The sequence below is a fragment of the Erpetoichthys calabaricus genome, chromosome 9, assembly GCF_900747795.2.
Source record: "Erpetoichthys calabaricus chromosome 9, fErpCal1.3, whole genome shotgun sequence".
In the NCBI taxonomy this organism is placed as follows: domain Eukaryota; kingdom Metazoa; phylum Chordata; class Cladistia; order Polypteriformes; family Polypteridae; genus Erpetoichthys; species Erpetoichthys calabaricus.
In genome coordinates, this window is record NC_041402.2 from 28,517,576 (window position 1) to 28,536,736 (window position 19,161).

At 42.7% G+C, this 19,161-nt stretch overlaps 1 protein-coding gene across 2 annotated transcripts in view; it reads right to left on the bottom strand.

Moving 5' to 3' along the window:
• sh2d3ca (SH2 domain containing 3Ca) overlaps positions 1-19,161 on the bottom strand; it is a 255,417-nt gene that overhangs the window by 232,414 nt on the left and 3,842 nt on the right. For both annotated transcript variants that reach the window (XM_028809204.2, XM_028809205.2), the window contains exon 2: positions 7,328-8,033. In XM_028809204.2, coding sequence (XP_028665037.1) covers positions 7,328-8,033 — 706 coding nt within the window. The remainder of the gene's footprint in view (positions 1-7,327; positions 8,034-19,161) is intronic.

Genomic DNA, 19,161 nt, shown 5'->3' on the forward strand with positions numbered 1-19,161 from the left:
ACAGCAGAAAGATCTGGAGATACCACTAGTCCAACGGTCCACTTTGTTATCTTTGTATTCCTTTTGTATTGTGTGTTCTCATTTCCTTCACCCTCCCTTGTATAATATACATTCTTCAATAAAATAAAATACCTTCCTAACTCTTAGCTGCACTGCATGGGTATCTGTGTACTGGGTCTGCACTGGAGAACCTAACATTGCAACAATATATATATATACATGTTGTGACGCATATCGGACACAGGTGGCTTGAGGACCACCTTCCTGGCTCTGATGAGGTAAACGATACCAGTCTGGGATAAGAGGGGGCGCTGGTACTAACTGTATCTTCTCTTTGCAATGAACTTCCAAAAAGATGCCCAAGGGGGATGCCCAGCTCTGCCCACAGTGCCCTGGAAGAGAGCGTTCATTTGGAGTTTAGCCATCAATACAGAAAGAGCTCCTGCTGATGGAACCTTAAAGAGATTGCCAAGCTGAATTAACGTGTTGGCAGTAAAATCTGATAGAGATAATTTGCTTCAAATTATTTGGCTTCTAGCATTTTAGCTTTTCATTTGGCCTGAGTGACTCATTTTCAAGTCATCAATTGATTAGTGTGTCAGTATTGCTTTCATTTGTTTAAGTTAAATTCTTTTGACCTTTGAATATTTATCTACAGAGCCCACTTCAAGTCAAGTCAAGTTAGGGAGCATGCACTGGTACAGTGCATTGCCGCACCCACCACACGTCGAAACAGCTCTGGATCCCGGTTGGTAACCCCCCAGGCAGACACGCGGTCCAGTCCTACCCTCCGGAAATGACCCTCAATCTGTCGCAGCCAGGTGTTACATGGGCGTCCCCTTGGCTTGGTCCAGCCACTCAGGTCCCCAACAATGAGGATCTTACAAGCCAGATCACCCTCGGGGAAACACGCCACATGGCCGTACTGCCGTAACTGACGCTCCCTCACAATGCAGGTAATTTGCCTCATTCGGGACTCCATGAGCAAACGCTCATTCAACACAAAGTCAAACCAACGGTACCCAAGGATTTTCTGGAGGGACACAGTACCAAAGGAGTCCAGCATTCGTCTCAGGTCACTGGATAGCGTCCATGTCTCACAACCATATAGTAAGACAAGATGCACCAGGACTCTAAAGACTTGGACCTTCGTCCTTTTGCATACATATCGGGAGTGCCACACACCCCTTTCCAGTGACCTCATGACCCCCCATGCTCTCCCAATCCGTCTACTGACTTCACAGGAAGAGGCACCAGAGACATGAATGTCACTGCTAAGGTAAGTAAACCTCTCAACAATGTCGACACTCTCTCCACAGACAGACACACTGCTGATGGCTATGTCTAAGATGTCATTAAAGGCCTGGATCTTGGTTTTTATCCAGGACACTCGCAAGCCCAGACACTCAGACTCCTCACTCAGTCTCTCGAGTGCCCCGATCAGAGCCTCCATTGACTCCACGAAGATCACAGCATCGTCAGCAAAGTCAAAATCCGTGAATCTTTCTTCACCAACAGATGCCCCACAGCCGCTGGATCCCATGACCTTACCCAACACCCAATCCATACAAGCATTGAACAGAGTAGGAGCCGAACACACCACTGACCTGCCTCCACTCTGCACAGCACTTACAGAACCAGTGTACAGGCAGGTCATGATATCCAGCAACCTCGAGGGGATCTCACGAACCCTCAGGATGTCCCACAGGGCAGCTCGATCAACTGAGTCGAACACTTTGTGAAAATCAACAAAGGATGCAAAGAAACTCTTCCGATATTTGCATTTGTGCTCAATGAGAACCTTCAGTGCCAGGATGCAGTCGATGGTAGACTTCTTAGGCGTAAAACCAGACTGTTCCGGTCGCTGGTAGGTAAGCGAGTGATCATGGATCCTATTGAGGACGACCCTAGCAAGGACCTTACCTGGCATTGAGAGCAGTGTTATCCCCCTGTAGTTGCTGCAATCCTTCCCTTTCTAGATAGGGACGACAAGCCCCGTTTTCCAGTCAGTTGGGATGATGCCAGTCTCCCAAATGGAAGTAAAGATTGCTTGCAATGCCAGAAGGACGCCTTACCACCAGCCTGGAGAAGTTCACCCCGGATACCACAGATCCCTGCAGCCTTTCCTCCCCTCAGCTGGTTCACCACTTGTGCAATCTCAGTGAGCCCACTCCATTCCATATTAATTTGTTTGAACAGATTGTCATTATTATGTTGTCCTCCTTGCAGTCCAGTTCTTATTACAGAGCCCCGTATGGTCTTCTCATGTGTATTAAAATCGGTAAACCAGAAGAGGAACTAGTTGGAAGATGACTGCAGTTGAAATGGTTCTTTTGAGGAGTCCTGAAATGAGTTTCAAACGCAGCAGAAGTTATGAGAATGGATTTATGGAATTTTCTCAGAGAACGTGATATTTTGGAGTCAGTGGAGGAAACATTAATAGAAGAAAAGATAAGCTTAAACCCTAGTTGATAATGGCACTGAACAGCATAGAATAGACTGAACCTATTGGCTGGCTATACTCTTCTAGTTCCCTAAACTGCATACCAGGAAAACTAAATAGAAAAATAGAAAAAAATAGAAACAATCCACTCAAACAAATTATGTAATTCGTTCGAACGAGTGACTAATTCGTTAAAAGGATTTTTATTTTTGCCTGACACCTACGGGGCTCAGTTGTTCTTGGAACCAACACTAGAATTAATTAGCTAGTTCACAGAAATGCAAATGCTGGCTTTAGATTTGGGTTGAGCGATGGCTCTGCCATGCAGGCAAGTCTTTAGGAAGAGAGATGAAAACCAGAAGATCAGGACAGCAGACGAGAGAATTACATGCACTGTCCACACAGACAGCAACCAGGTATGGGATTCAAACTCAGAAGTCTGGAGCTGGGAGGTGGTAGTGCTAACCACTGTGCCACCCAAAAATAGAATTGTCCTCTAAGCCGTGAAATAATTCTTCTCTTTTATTTGAGTCCCTCGGTCACTTAGTGATTTTTGACTATCCCAAGTTTCCAAGAGAACTTCTTACTATGCCAAGCCATCAACAAAATCTGAGTTTCAAAGCTAACTGTCTGCTGTCTTAGTGCTGTTTCACGTCATTCATTTTTTATACTCTCCATGCCCTTACCAATTCCAAGTCTACACTTTGGAGGGAAAATGGTGTATGGGGTATCCTAGTAGACACATCCAGGCTGATCCAGGAAATACCTTAGCGTTCTCAGACCCACTTAGTCCATTTAACCATCACATATCTTAGTAGCACTAGGCAGAAAACAGCACTGAACAGGCTGCCAGAGCCCATTCACACTCACATAGGAGTCGGTTTGGAATGGCTAATCAAGCCTTACAAGAACACCTCTGGAGACGTCAAATTAAAACCAGCGGAAAACCGACAGAAACACGAAGAGAAGGTGTGAGCTTCACAAGGACTATGACCATGTACAGGACTCCAGCTAAGTGTTTAATGAAGTTGTCTGAAATTGAGCAGGTAACTACTTTAGGGGAAAGAGCAAAACGCAGGCTAAGCTTGTTTTTTGATGATATTGTGATTTTGTAGCCTCCTCTTGGTGTAGTAAAGTAAAACACACTGGTGGCATCAGTTCTGCTTGTGCTTGGCAGCCTGTCCTGGAAGAGCACCATGTCAAGAGGTTTTCATTAATTTATGTAGTAAATCAACACCTCACAAAGATAAATGATGTGGTCACCTTTGTCAGAATCCTAACCCAATATTTACTTTCAAAACGAGCAAGAGTAAAGTGTTTTCATTGGTGTCAGTTATTTTTGTCAAACAAAGTATGGCTGAGTGATTAAGCCATTGGACCATACACCATAAAGTCAGAGATTCGGCTCATTGCGTGATTCTGAGCAGATCATTTCAGCTGCCCTTGACTCCAACTGTACAGTATACAGCAATCTATTTAAGACACCCTGGGGTGGTGTTCATGTTGGAACACAGAATTAAGTTTATTTGCTGTCTAAAAACAAGTAAAGATCCTCCTATTATTGTGTATTAGCTAGCTGCAAGTTCAGTTCAATCTATTCTTATTGTGAGAAATAGCATTAAGGAACCCTACAGAATAATAACAAATAAATATAAGTCCATCCATCCATCCATTATCCAACCCGCTATATCCTAACTACAGGGTCACAGGGGTCTGCTGGAGCCAATCCCAGCCAACACAGGGCGCCAGGCAGGAAACAAACCCCGGGCAGGGTGCCAGCCTACCACAGATAAATATAAGTAAGAAATGAAATGAAAAATAAACAGAAAAAAACATCATGCAATACATATAAAATAAACACACTCAGCCATAAACCACACAGTATGGTTAATACCTGACCTCAGCTTTTTAAACGGCAGCACTACATGAGCCCCAGCCGCCTCCTCACTTCCTAATAAACGTCTTTCTCTCAAACAGCTACGTCGCGCTTTATACCCATCAATGTTTTCTAAGTCTCAGTAATAAATATAAAGATTTCATCTTAACCTGAAGCAGTCTAAGTGCTCCATTATGCTGCAATATGTTTCATTCATTAGTGTGCTGAGTGCTAACAAAGAATTCAGCAACGATGAAGCAACTAACAGTTTCCATTTCCTGGATAAATGCAGGAAACAGAAGCATTTTGTATAATTTGAATTGTGCACTCAGGGCCTTGCAGTGACTTCCTCCAGCACCTTAACAGTCCCTAATGCTCTGGCCAAGTGTCACTGCTATTTATAAGCATACTAGCTGCGTTACTAAGACAATGGGCCGTTGGCTAATCGGATGGATCAGAAGTGCCATGCAGCTAATTGAGTAATATGGTATTTGTTATTTATGTTATGTTTTTTTTATGAGGAACTAATATTATTAGTTCACTGGAGCTCCTCACAGGTGGTGCAGTGGTAGTGCTGCTGCTTTGCAGTAAGGAGACTGTGGAAGATTGTGGGTTCGCTTCCCAGTTCCTCCCTGTGTGGATAGCGCTTTGAGTACTGAGAAAAGCGCTATGTAAATGTAATGAATTATTATTATTTATTATTAATCTTGAACACGCTACATACTGTACACTTGGCCAGGAGTAACACATTCATGCCATGGACTGACTTTGGCTTTTGTTGATGGTCATTGGAACACACAATGTTACAGGACACTGTATTCTTTTGAATTAAAACAGGTAATTAGTAGGAATAATGGAAATTTTGGGAACAGATATAATTCCACCCTGTAGCACATCCTGTAAAAATAGTAGCTTCAGTCAGATATGAATGCAATTCTGTTATCTGTAATCTTGTACCTTTACAAAGTTTTGGATGTTTTACGTTAACTTATTACATAAGGCTGTGCATGCAATGATTTAAAAGTTTTAAGCATTGTACAGCAATGAACAGGTGAAAAGAAATAATATGATGAACTATGTCATTGTCGACCTCCTCTATGTTCTGTCCCTGGGGGACAATTTTACTGAGCTGCTGCAGCGATTCAGCTGACCAAGGCATGCCATCGCTCCCGGCGTGTGTTGTTCCCTGGGCCGGAAGTGAACTGTAGCAGCATATTGTGCTCTGACCTCCAAGGATACACCCCAGTTCTCCTCAATATTGCATGTATTTCACCACCAAGGGATTTGCCGCCATGTTCGAAGTATATATACTGTATAAAAATGAGATTGACAGTCCAAGGGGGACAACCATTCACCCCCAGCCCCCATTAAATTTGTATTCACAGCATTCCTGCCTTGTCGTGAGGAGTAATGAAGTACTGGAAGTACCAAAGGACACAACTTTCCAAGCATGTCTTCTTCAAGCTTCGCAGAACTTCCACTTCGACCTTCCTTTACAAAAAGTGGCAGTGTCGATTCACTGTGTGGCATCACTGTGCCTAAGACTGGGCCACTCGCTAATGCATTATCAACAAATACCGTCAAATAAAAAAAACACAATTCAGCTAAGTTTCTTTTTTCAGGCAAATCTGTCAAGGCGTTTTTGAGATTTTGGGTTATTTAGTTTTTCTGTTGTGGCGGAGGGAGGGTTTACTCCAAATAATGATATATCGAAACATCCTTTCTTAGCGGATTCCTACTGCCCTAGATGTACCATCCTGCCAAATTTCAGCCTTTTATCTAAACGGGAAACTGGGATTTTGTTAATGAGTGAGGGAATGAGCCTGTTTTACATTATAACCGCTATATAACCAGCCAACAGAGATGATGATTCCTTACCTGGGTGGGAATTCCCAGAAAAATGGACGGGCATCTCGAAGGAAAATATGGGTGGGATATAAGAAGAGGTCAGGGAAGGACTGTTTCTGGGGGATGTTTATCCCCCCCAGTTGCTAGATGGCAGTGGCCCTTGATATTGGTGTCCATTCGGGAATCAGCAGAGAATGCCAGGAATTGTAGTCCAGCAGAGCAGCCCCGCTATGGTCTGTGGGTGCCACAAGAGGGTGCTGCAGGGAGATGTATTGCCTGTTACTTGGGATTTCCGTGTGACCTGGAAGTGCTTCCAATGGGCTCAGCCCTGTCCTCAAAGTACTCCTGGGTCCTCAATAAAAGGGACTGCACTGCCTTATACAGGTGATTGGAGCTGCGAGGAATGAAGTCAACACTCGACTGGGGGAGAGCAGTGTGGTGGTGAGAGAGACAGGAAGGAGAGACGACTTGTGGTTTTTTTGTTTGTGTATACAAAGTATTTGTGTATTAAACACCTTTTACTTGAACCCAGGACTGTCTTGTGTGTTTGTGTTTGGGGCTCTCTGGCGCCCCCTTACTTTCACAGTAGATAGATAGATAGATAGATAGATAGATAGATAGATAGATAGATAGATAGATAGATAGATAGATAGATAGATAGATAGATAGATAGATAGATAGATAGATAGATATCCACATGTTTAGTAAATATGCATAGTCCATCTAAGGCTCATGCAGAACTAAATTCTGCTCTGGCAGCAACATAAAAGGAAGTAAATGTGGCTGGGATGCCAGTTCATCACTTGGCACACAGATCAATTTTCACACCCTAGGCCAATTTAAAGTTACTAATCAATGTAACCAGTTGGAGTAGAAGTCATAGACACTCTTATTTGCTTTTGGCAGTAGGAGTTCCCTTTAGCCTAACTGGATAACCTGCAGTATACTGATGACACGGGTTAACTGGACAGCCATTCTGTGTAAGGATGTACAACAAAGAGGGCACTGAGCAATTTCTGGCTGGTGTCACTTGGCCAGCAGTGTGAAACACAAAAAATAAAGAGTACAGATGATGTGCACACCCGGCTGTGACGCAGGATAACACAAACCCCTCATCCATAAGTACATTTTGCAGGGTGTCAAAAGCAGAATTCACAAACCTTTCATTTGGATTCATTTCCTGATCTTGTCCTTCAGATGGCTCAGCCTCATTCAACCTCATGTCAGATGTTGTCCCTTGTAGAACTTCAAGAGGACTCGACATTTTGTCCAGTGATGTCTCTTCCGCTCCTTTGACTGGATCTCCTTTTGTAGGCTCCTGTGGAGGTGGGTGCTCATGGGTGGTACATGTGGGCTTATTTCTCTCTGGCAGTGCTGGTCCCTTCAGGTCATTTGGAGATACCAATTCTGACTTTTTATTCTTTAATTCTGGCAAGCTGTTGCTTTGTTGTGCTTTTCCGGCATTGTGCGAGCTTTCTTTTTTCTCACAATCTCCAGCTGTAGCCTCCTGGCTTTGGCCGATGCTGCCAGACAAAGCTCTCAGCAGAAGAGATTCGGGCGCAGACTCGGAGCACAACTGCTGACTCTGTTTTCGGTTCAGATCTGCTTTAGCTTTTGATTTTTTGGAGCCTTTATTGGACTTGTCACGCCGGGGCATGGTCCCCATGTGGCTGTACATGTCACTAGACCGGGCGTAGGTGGGACTCTTTGGAGAAGTCCCCATATCGTCCACAGATTTCTCAAAAGTGGCATCTTCAGGGAGGCTCCCATGGTGCGTTAGCAACTGATGGTCTTGTGTCTTAGAGTCTGAGCTGGAAGATGAACGCCGAAATGAGATGTTGCTCAGACTGCCAAACCACTTTATACCTGGAAAACAAGAGGGAAAACAAGCCTATAAATAAAGACCGAGGTGGAGGGACAAGCATGAAAAATCAGATGAAAATCAATTATTTCAGAAATCTTTGGTATAACATGATAATAAAATTTACATTAGCTACCCTTTTATAATAAAGTGCTACTTTTGCTGTGTACAATTCCAGGCCCTTATGATACAGTAGTTCAAGATGATAGCCCAGTACCCAAAAACAGTTTCACAAAAACTGACAATAATGTATGATGAAGAACGTTATGAATCCCAAAAGGGGGGCTGTGGTTTTGCCTGAGTTTTGGGGGTCAGAGTGCAGGGTCAACCATTCTAGAACACCCCTGGAGCAATTTTCAAGTTAAGGGCTTCCTTGCTCAAGGGCCCAATGAAGTTGTAACCCTCTCGTCAGTAACAGGATTTGAACCAGCAACTTTCCAGACCCTAGCACAGATCCTTAGCCACTGGGCCACCACTCCGCCACATGCCAAGTGTGTTCTTAAATCCCTCATCATCCTTATTATTTTCAGAGGACATGGTAACAGGTTGATTTGGCTTTATCAGAATTCCACAACCCCAGCAGGAGACTACCAGTCCTTGTGCAGAATTCCCAGATGTTCCAAGTCTGGTTTAGAGAAAGAATCTCTCCCTCATTTCCAGGATCTACCACCTGGTCTTCTCCCAGGGGGTCTCATCTAATACATACAGAACCTCATGGGAGATGCCTATGAGACTCCTTCCTACTTGCCCAGCCACCTCATCCAGGTCCTCTTGTTCCAGGGACTTGGCTCTTTGTATCCTTGAAAATCACAAATGGAAGGAGAGACCAGACACACACTACAACCTCCATACATAGACCCAACTTAATGTCAAGTGTGTGATCTCACACACATGCGAGTAGGAGACAGCTAAAGGGCCTGAGTAAATGTAATACTACACCAGACCAGGGGGTGGAAGAGTGTGCTGACTGTCTTTCTCAGTTTCTTGCAGACCATTCCTAGGAAATCTCGCCAGGTTCCGGCACCTCTGATGACGTCACTTCCGACTCTGGCACCTCTGATGAAGTCATAGATGACATAATTTCCTTCCCCAGCCCTTAAAACCACCATCTTACCTCCAAATATAAGTTCTGTTTTGGACTCAGTCTTGTGAACATCTCTGTTCAATTATTTCAAACTTTTGCAGCTGGGATATAATATACGGGTGGCTGTCCCAAACCTTATGATGTCTGGAGACTCATTGTTTTTACAGTGAACACACTCTTCCTCTTCAAATACAAAGACGGAGTAGCACGCAGCAGCCAAGTGAAGACAGAAAACTCCCAAAACACACCTTTGGATTATATGGCCATGAACCTTCTGTCCATAAAGCACACAGATGAAGCACAGTCAGACTCTCACAACTCCTTACAAATGTGCACAAACCGAATGAGTTAGTCTCATACTGCGTGGCAGAGGTGGAATCCACATTTCTCCACCTGGACCTGAGGATCGATTATCAGCTGCAGTCTCCATTCCAGTGTCAGGCAGGCTTATCCAGGTCTTAAGTTCTTGATTGGCCACATATGACCTCTACCATTGCATAATCTGGTAGTTCATTATTGATATTATCACATTAGAGTAAAACAACAAGGTGTTAGTTGCTGTACAGAAAGTTTACTAAGTATTATTCATCCCTACTTGGGTTGAAAAAAGTAGACTTTGTTGGTGTGTCCAACTCTGTTCCAGGATTTGTCGCAATGGCTGTAGATTTTCACAGCAACCAATCTTTAAATCACATGCGCTACTAACATTGTGGGCTCATCGTTCCAAACACTTGGGTTTGATTCCTTAGACAGCTCACAGTTTGAGTGAGATTCCATGTTCTCCCAGGGTCCCTGTGGGTTTCCTAACAATATTCTGATTTCCAACTCTTTTCTGAACTTGTATTTTGCACAGGGACTTGAAGCCTCTCACTCTTGTGTAAAACAGGCTAGGACCCCAATCTATTTCTGGACACACTCATTACAGTATACAATGGCACACACCCTCATAGGGCCAGTTTAGAGATGACTGTGGAACTAAATCTCTGGGCAACAGGAAAACATGCAAAATCTACACATATTGTAAATTAATCGAGCCAGGTCCGGATGCATCATCAGTGTGACTTGGCTGCCCACCCTGGGCCCCTGTTTGTAAAAGACCCATTGCATATGCAAGAGAAAAAAAAGTGCCTAATAACAGAAAAAGTCCAAGTTGTCACCGACAGTGCTGGCATTTACAGCAATTAGCTATCCAGTACCCACCGGGACCTCTTTACGATCCTCACCATTATAAAACTGTCCAATCAGAGCTAAAGAAAAAGATTTTGAAAGAAACACATGAGCCCTGTAAAGGCGGGGCACGTTTAGAGCAGGTGTCTCATTGGTCACTTTTATCAGATTGCACATGTGATGTGTTACCATAGCACAAAAAAGAAAAAGTCCACATAGACGGCGATTTAAAATGAGAGCCCAGTGGTGCAGCGAAAAGGAAAATTAAAAAAGTGCTGGAAACCAAAGATACTATTTTGCTGAACGCCACACCTGGCATTTTCAAATAAAAAATTTGAACAAAAATATATGAACAAGTACTTTGAACAAACCATAATCACTGCAGTTGAGGCAAACAAGTCTGACCTTATAGAGAGTCAGAATATGGCTGATATCATCACTTGTAGCAGCTTCAGCAGCAAGGTGCAGTCAACAAAATAGACATGGGACAACAACGTGGCAGACAACAGGCCCACTGCAGGCAATGAGACGCAGCAAACAACACCAAGCCAGAAGAAAGGATCCCTCAGTTACATATCGCCTTTATGCCACAAGTCAAGTCACTTTATTGCCACATTAATTAATGCAAATGTTCAGGTGAGTGGAAAACTCTTTGTGGAAGGTGCAGGGTTGCCATGTCCTGAAAACATCTCCAGCCCAAAGACAGCACAAAACCAGCCCAATACCTGACCTATACGAGGAACGTTCAAAAAGTTTCCACACTTTTTTTTAACTCTATTTATTAAGAATTTCAAATACAAATTACATCGCTTTTCTGCACAGTCACCTTTATTTGCGATGCAGTTTTCCCATTGTCGTACCAACTTTTTAATGCCATCAGCTAAAAATGTTTTCCCCATTTCGAACAAAAATATAAAAGTGAGGAAACGTTTTGAATGTCCCTCGTATAATTTAGCACCCTAAAAATCGGGTGGGGGTCCCCTTTGGAGATTGGAGAACAATATAATAGGTATATACCATTAAAAAATGGTGGAGGATTGTCCCCCCCGCCCCCCCCTTGGAGACTTGGATACGGAACTGTTATATCAAAAAAATCAGGTGTCCCAGTATGGTGAAAAGTGTACTGACAGAATGGGGTAGGGGGTTTGAAAAATAGCCAATAGTTATTGTTATAAAAGACCCCAAAAACACCACCCACAAAAGTCCATTTTTCCACACAGTCACAAAATAGCTCAGCTGGGTGGAATAACTGCAGACCTGGCAACACTGGCAAGATCCCCAGCAGTAATAAATGTTTATGTGTAAAAAACACTTCAATATCAATTCACCCATCACACGTTGTAAAAATACAAACTCACTACGTAAGCAGACACCACCAATTCATACTCTATACATGCACACTGATAACACCAAACGGTGTTGTGATGCAGTGGAACGTAGAGATGAAGGATCAGCAACATGAATGGGGTGGGATGAGGTGGGTATGGGGTTGGGGGGGTAAGGACTGGCACCAGTCATTATGCTGAATTCAGCAATTTAAGAGCTTGATGGAAGAGGCTGCTGGTCCAAACCCAGTGCTACCATATCATTTTATAAAGGCCATGATGTGAACAGTTAATGACACTGATGACTTTCTTGGCTTTCCATATGAATTTTAAAAAGTTTAATTTGATGTTTGTTCTATCAGAAGCAAGTTAATTTCTTATGTATATGATGTTGCCCAATTTTAACTTTCTACATTCGTCCATCCATCCATCCATTATCCAACCCGCTATATCCTAACTACAGGGTCACGGGGGTCTGCTGGAGCCAATCGCAGCCAACAAAGGGCACAAGGCAGGAAACAAACCTCGGGCAGGGCGCCAGCCCACCACAGTCTACATTCATTGTAATACCCAAATGAACCAAACAGGAAGATGAAGCTGACCTGACATAAAGTTTTGGACATTTTTATACTTTAACCCTTATACCTGATTTATTATTGAAATGTATGTGATGTTTATTATGTGTGACTATATGTGTGTGTCTGATTTGGTTGTCCTCGGAGGATGTAGTGAGGTGACGTGAGGATGGGCCTTATGAGCTTCGATACCTGGCAACAATGGTAATTGTAATACTGTGATGCCAGCACTGTTCAGCACAATTCAGTTGATTCTTGTATGAAGTTCTTTCCATAAGATAAGACTCAGAGCATTTACATCCATCCATCCATTTTCCAACTCGCTGAATCCGAACACAGGGTCACGGGGGTCTGCTGGAGCCACTCCCAGCCAACACAGGGCACAAGGCAGGAACCAATCCCGGGCAGGGTGCCAACCCACCGCAGGACACACACAAACACACCCACACACCAAGCACACACTAGGGCCAATTTAGAATCACCGATCCACCTAACCTGCATGTCTTTGGACTGTGGGAGGAAACCCACGCAGACACGGGGAGAACATGCAAACTCCACGCAGAGAGGACCCCGGAAGCGAACCCAGGTCCCCAGATCTCCCAACTGCGAGGCAGCAGCGCTACCCACTGTGCCACCGTGCTGCCCACGAGTATTTACATAGATCTACAAATGTATAACATAATATTAAAAAATGTAAAAGGACAATAGAGCTTAACCTGAAAACAAGGGCCACTTGAAGGAATGTTAGCTCATCTCAGAGCTCGCTCGCTAATGGAGGATAATTTAGAATCAGTAGTCAACCTAACACATGCCTTTGGGAGTTGATGGCGAAGTCAGAGTACCAGAGAAAACCCAAAGAGAAATGAGGAGAACACTGAGACTCCACATACTATAAATAACAATCATAGAATTTGAACCCAGGACAGTAATACTCGCTATGTTTGTCAAATATAAAACATGATTAAAAATGCTAAACCCTACAATTCTGACAAACATAGGAACTTAAATTCATTTAAATTTCTGTTACCAAATGTTTCAAAAATATGCAAATTAGGAAACACATTTAGTAAAGAGAAGTAAAATGCATCATTATTTAAGAAAGAATAGTAGCAGCAGATCTTACCAGTTGACTGGTACACAGAAGAGGAAAACACAACTTTACAACTTCAACAATGTTTCTGTGAGTCTATAAATCCTTGACTGATCAACTTCCCACCTGGGACAAATATCAATTTAGATTGTGGCCTGAAGGGGGCGCTCCAGTTTCTCAACACCTGACACAGACAGACACAGGTTTTTATTTGTGAGAAACTCTTCCCTAAGTATTTCCCACTGCAGCAACACAAATACAATCAATAAATATATATTGTGATGGATTGCCGGCTTCATATTCCGGCCCTCACCCCCCAGGCCGCCAGGAGGAGCTCTCACAACAGCATGGACGTGCCCCGAGTTCCAGCAGGGCCTCATGGACTATGTAGTTTTTATACACAGCCCTGCTGGATACCTTGGGGACCACTGGGAGTCACTGTCGGGAGGCCCGTGGACTCATATGTGCCCTATAACCTGGAAGTACGTCCTGGTCACGTGAACAGGAGAGATGATGTACTTCCAGGTTGAAGAAAAGGACTTCTACCCTGACCCGGAAGGAATAAGGACTTGTGGGTAATGGAACAGGAACACCTCCGGGTCAGGGGGTATAAAAGACTCTGGGAAAGCCCAGTACCCTGAGCTGAGCTGGGAGGTAGGGTGGCGAAGTGTCTGGAAGAGGAGGAGTGTTTATTTGCGCTTTATTAGAGAAGATTGATTATATGAGTAGTGTGGAGTGGAGGGTGCTTTGTGCACGTGATTATTGTAAAATAAAAGAGTCTTGTACTTTTACCTGGTGTTTGGAGTGGTACCTGAGGGTTCAAGAGGTGGATCGATACCTCAACTGCTACAATATATTGCATGTTAAAATGCTGCAACTGTATTCTGGTATGGCACATTTGGCATTCCCTGTTAGACAACAGTTAGCTTACTTTAGTCGTTCATTTAGACGTGCAGTGCGACATGAAGCCTCATCCATAGTTCTGCTGGAGTGGTGTCAATGTCAATATGTATACTTACTCGTCCTGTGGCTCTTCTTTAACAGCTCACATAATGTCAGTTCTTTCCTCTTCCTTTTCACTGGGTGTGACTCCACACCTTTTAAATCCATCCATCCATTATCTTAACCCACTTATCCAGGGCAGGGCTGCAGGGCAGCTGGGGCCTATACTTGTAAACAACACCTGGACATGACACCAGTCACGCCATTTACGGTAGTTCAAGTGGATATCTTCATCGTTTTACTGTTGTAGCTGCCAGATCTTTGAATCTCACATTGACTGCCACTGTATCGTCGTTAATTGAGAGCGACAGACACCACATACAGCAGGCAGCAATGCATCATCCACTTTTACCAGTACCACAGTGACGCCTTTGGATTCAAAAGTATCATCTGGTTTTCTAGAAAGGTGCAGCAGGTTATTTTTAACTTATGTAAAATGTTCTGTGCACACCCTACAATGTGAGCCACTCCAGGAGATCTAAAATCAGAGTCAAATATTCAAAACGTCAGGACTTATTGCTCCACTTTTAGAAACATGCGGGGCTGTTGGCAATGCAGGACTCCATGGATCGGTTTATGTAGGACAGACGGCACCTCATTAAATCAGCAAGTCTCGGCCTCGGCTGTGTGAAAAGGAAGTAAGAGCTCAATGTAATACAAGTTAAATTGATTTTGGCATCTCAGCAGGGGCTGGAACATGTCCTCATGGCTTTATTAGGTGACTTCATATTCTAAAAATAACAGGCACCCCCTGCTGCTAAGGGGTGCCGTAAGACGGGAAGTGATGTAATCTTAAAATTATTATGAGATAAATTTTACATGTTTTGTTTCTTTTGGTTTTGCAGACTTCAAGAGATTTGAAAAGCTTTGGCAGAAGAAAAGAAGCCAAATGCCTTTGTGCACAGCAAGCTGTCTTTTATTTGTTTTCTTGTATGCATTTGGACAGAGACGTGCACTTTGGGAAAGTGTGGCTTGCAGCTAAGGCACTGGACTAGAAAGTTCAGTTCAGTTTAATTCATAATGACACAAATGTGCCCAATATAGAAAAACTGATGACTTTGCAGATTAGTTAAATAACTACACACAAGAGAGGGATGAGCAAAAGGAGAAAGCCAAGTAGCAGATAAACCGATGAAACAACAACCTTTTGTGCAGTCAATACAGAGGTTGTTCCTGTGTGTCTGTTATGGGGAGTGGTTCATGTACTTGTCCACCAAAATAGCATTACTTCCTTCCTAACCACCCATTACTCTCTCTTTCTTTGTCCTTTGGGCTCTCTTCCATGTGCCAGTTCAGCCCTTCCACCCACCATCTCCTCCCAACTCAACACTTGCAGCTTGCAGCTCCTTTTGGGGTCAGGGATAGCCAATCATTTGTGTTCCTGCACCCATGGTGGTCAGTTTTTCCTGCATGACCTTACTCTCTGTTCCCATCTACTGTCCTGGAGGTCGTTTCACCTTCTCTCAGCCTTCAGTGGTCTCACACTTTCCATATGGAGGGTCAGCTCTCTTGGTTGCCTGTTCTAGGATACCCCAGGGGAGTATTGCCTATTTTCTTCCAGGGTGTTCATTCTTTTTTTGTTTTTCCTGAGTGTTAATGACCCAAGGATTACTGAAAACTGAATGGAATACCAGAAGATAAATTAAGAGACGAAAGTTGTGATCAGAAATCAAGCCAAAGATCCGAGTGAAGAAGACAAACAGAACAGAACAGGGCAATCCGAACTAAAGGGCAAAGATAAACATGAAAGGCAGTAGGGCCTAGAAGCTAACTAACTACCGCTAAGTGTTTAAATTGTTAGGACATCCACCCGGGGATACTGAACCTTCCATGCGCTGCCATACATACTTCTAGGTGAAGTATCAGTGATGTTTCTGATCATGGTTCCTGTGACTATGAATACACGAATGTGACAACACATGAAAAAAATGGTGTCAAGTAAATAAAAAAAAAGTAGCAAGAAACAACACAATTAAAACAAATTCAAAACAAAATCCTCACATATAAAAACTCTAAGACAGACAAAATGGCTAAATATTACACTCAGTGCCCACACCTTTTTATTAATTATAGCTGTGTAAACCCGTGCTGTAAAAAGCCCAGGGTCCTAGAAACTATTGAAATTGTCAGAAAAAAACTGAAATGTAGAGATGTCAAGGAACTGAAAGGAACAACTCTGGGCATCTCTCTGTCTCCTAGGAGGATTCGTTTTGCCGATTTGCTCGCCTCGCTTGTGCATTAGCGGCGGGAGGAAAAGCAAAAGGGATACCGTTTTGCCGATGTTAGTGGCTAAGCGACTTTATCTTTCTTCTGAGGTTTCATTTTACCGATGAGCTCAGCTCGCTTGTGTTATTAGCGGCTAAGCGAGTTTTCTGTTTCCTCGGAGGTGGACAGACACACACTTCCACACGTAGATGTTTATATATAAGATACTTAAATACCAAAAGGAATAGTTTTTATTTGGTTTTGATCATAACTAATTAATTTTTGTTACTGTTATTATTTTTATCATTTAATTCATAACATCACTTCAGAAATATTTCTATTATGCTTCTGTAAAAGGAGGTAAAATATTAGATGGAAAGAACCAGAAGATAAAATGAAGTCAGAATGAGAAAAAGTCAGAATCAAAAAGTCTTAACTTTTAACAAAACCCTAACAGTAACTAGAATTGTAGACAAGAAATCATAGCGAAAAGTTTCTTAAACAATAAGATGAAAGTAAGACACGCTAGCGAGAGGTTTTATTTATATCTGTAATACACGGATAAGGAGGAAATACAGAAAATGACCATTTGTGCCATTACAGTACATAACAGACATGTCAGGCACCACCGAGCATCCGTGCAAAGCAACATCCTGATAACAATAAACAGAAGGAGTCGCCAAATAGCGACTGTCACAAATGCACACCCGAGGATCACCCAATTCCACCCTGGGGCGAGAGGGGGCACTGTCGCTTAATAAGCATGAGCCTCAGACACCCATATATAACAATGTGGATGCGGAAAGACATTACGGACTTTTAACTTTGTAAAAAACATTTCATCCATCCATTGTCCAACCCGCTGAATCCGAACACAGGGTCACGGGGGTCTGCTGGAGCCAATACCAACCAACACAGGGCACAAGGCAGGAACCAATCCTGGGCAGGGTGCCAGCCCACCGCAGTAAAAAACATTCTGAACGTACAAACCAATGGTAGATTAGTGTCCTCCAAAGTGTAAAACCACAAACAGGGCCCAAAATTACTGTAGAAGAAATGCAGAAAACACCGAAAAAGTTCAAAAACTGAAACCAGATTCATAACAATTTTAGGCTTCATGCCACCATGTTACTTGTGGCAATGGTGCTCATTGCTGGTCACGTGTTTTGATGATGCCATTGTATGTGATGTCATTATGTAAATATTATTTAAAATAGTGATGCAGTATAATTAATTTTGTATTCAAATTCTTTAAAACAACTTTTCTTTTGGGTTAGTTATGTAGAGAAAATGTTTTAGGTAGTCAGCAATTTTGCTTCTTTCTCTAATCACAAATTTTTGCTTACCAATTTTTGAAATTCGATGATCAGTTTTCCATATTGATTTCTTGATTTTGACCATCTTAGTTTATTCTTTCATTTTGTCCAGTGGCTTTGCTGTCATTCCTTTCCTTAAAGATTTTCACCTTGTTCACAACACCCCTTACCTCCCTTTCCTGTCTTCAGTCCTCCTCACCCCAGGCCATCCACTAAAACAGCACAGTATCTAATCATGCAATCGTAAATGATTTACACACATATAAGCACATCAAAAGTAAACAGACACTAACACAGAATTACCATGGCTTTGTTTATACGATTTTAACTCAAGTTCCAGATATTAAAAGACAGGACAAGTGGCAGCAAAGGAAAAGAAAACAAACAATGCAGCTAATAACAGTCCTATACAAAAAGAAACCTCTGGGGATCCACAGTTGTTTGTAACAAGCAAAGTGACAGTTCTGACAACTGAAACCAAATGTCCACTCTGCCCCTTCTGGGCATTCCACGTTATTACACACAAGCTGAAGTTTACTGTACAAGCTCTATTTCTACATCAAAACAAAATGGTCTACACACACAAAGATTCTGCCCCGCAGCGTGTTTCATACCCTTTAACACGCCGTCCATTCCTTGGTGATGGTTAGAATTCCATTGTCACCTGAGGCTGATTGTATCTTAATCTTAGCCCACCAGTTAAAAAGATTACTTTACCAATAGACACAGTCAGGCTCCTGTGGCCCACCACACCCCTACAACATGCCAGCTGCAAAAGGAGTATAACACGGGTGAGCAGGGGCGCCATTATTCATGTCAGGGCCCAGGACAGAACTCAGCCTCATTTCCATTTAACAAAACTTTGACTAACAGAGCATTATCACCATGTACTTTGTGGCATTTCAAGCCAAAAGCAAAATATTGATAATGCTAATTTCTTTTACATGTCTAGCCTAATGCAAAAGACCATCAACACTTATTTTGTAACATTGAAAGACAAATACAATAATATATCCTTTAAAATCTTGTAAAATAAATCCTGTATAGAACAGGTCTTGTCTTACTGCTCTAAATTTCTGCAGAATCCACCTTGGCAGCTTCTGGTTATGCCAAGTCGTTAATAACATCACTTTTTGCACACTACAAGCTCTCATTCGATGGACATGATTACAAGATTGTTCAGTCTTTGTTGGTACATCATTGAGTGTAATTAATATTAAATCAATTTAAATTCATTAACTGTCTGGGTAAAACCTCTGAAGCTGCATTTTGTTTTTGGTATTAAGAAATTCAAGAGGGGTCTGTTCATCTTTCAGAGTGGCACAGTATCTCCTCTTCAGGTGCTTCATTTAACCCTCAAGTTCCATTG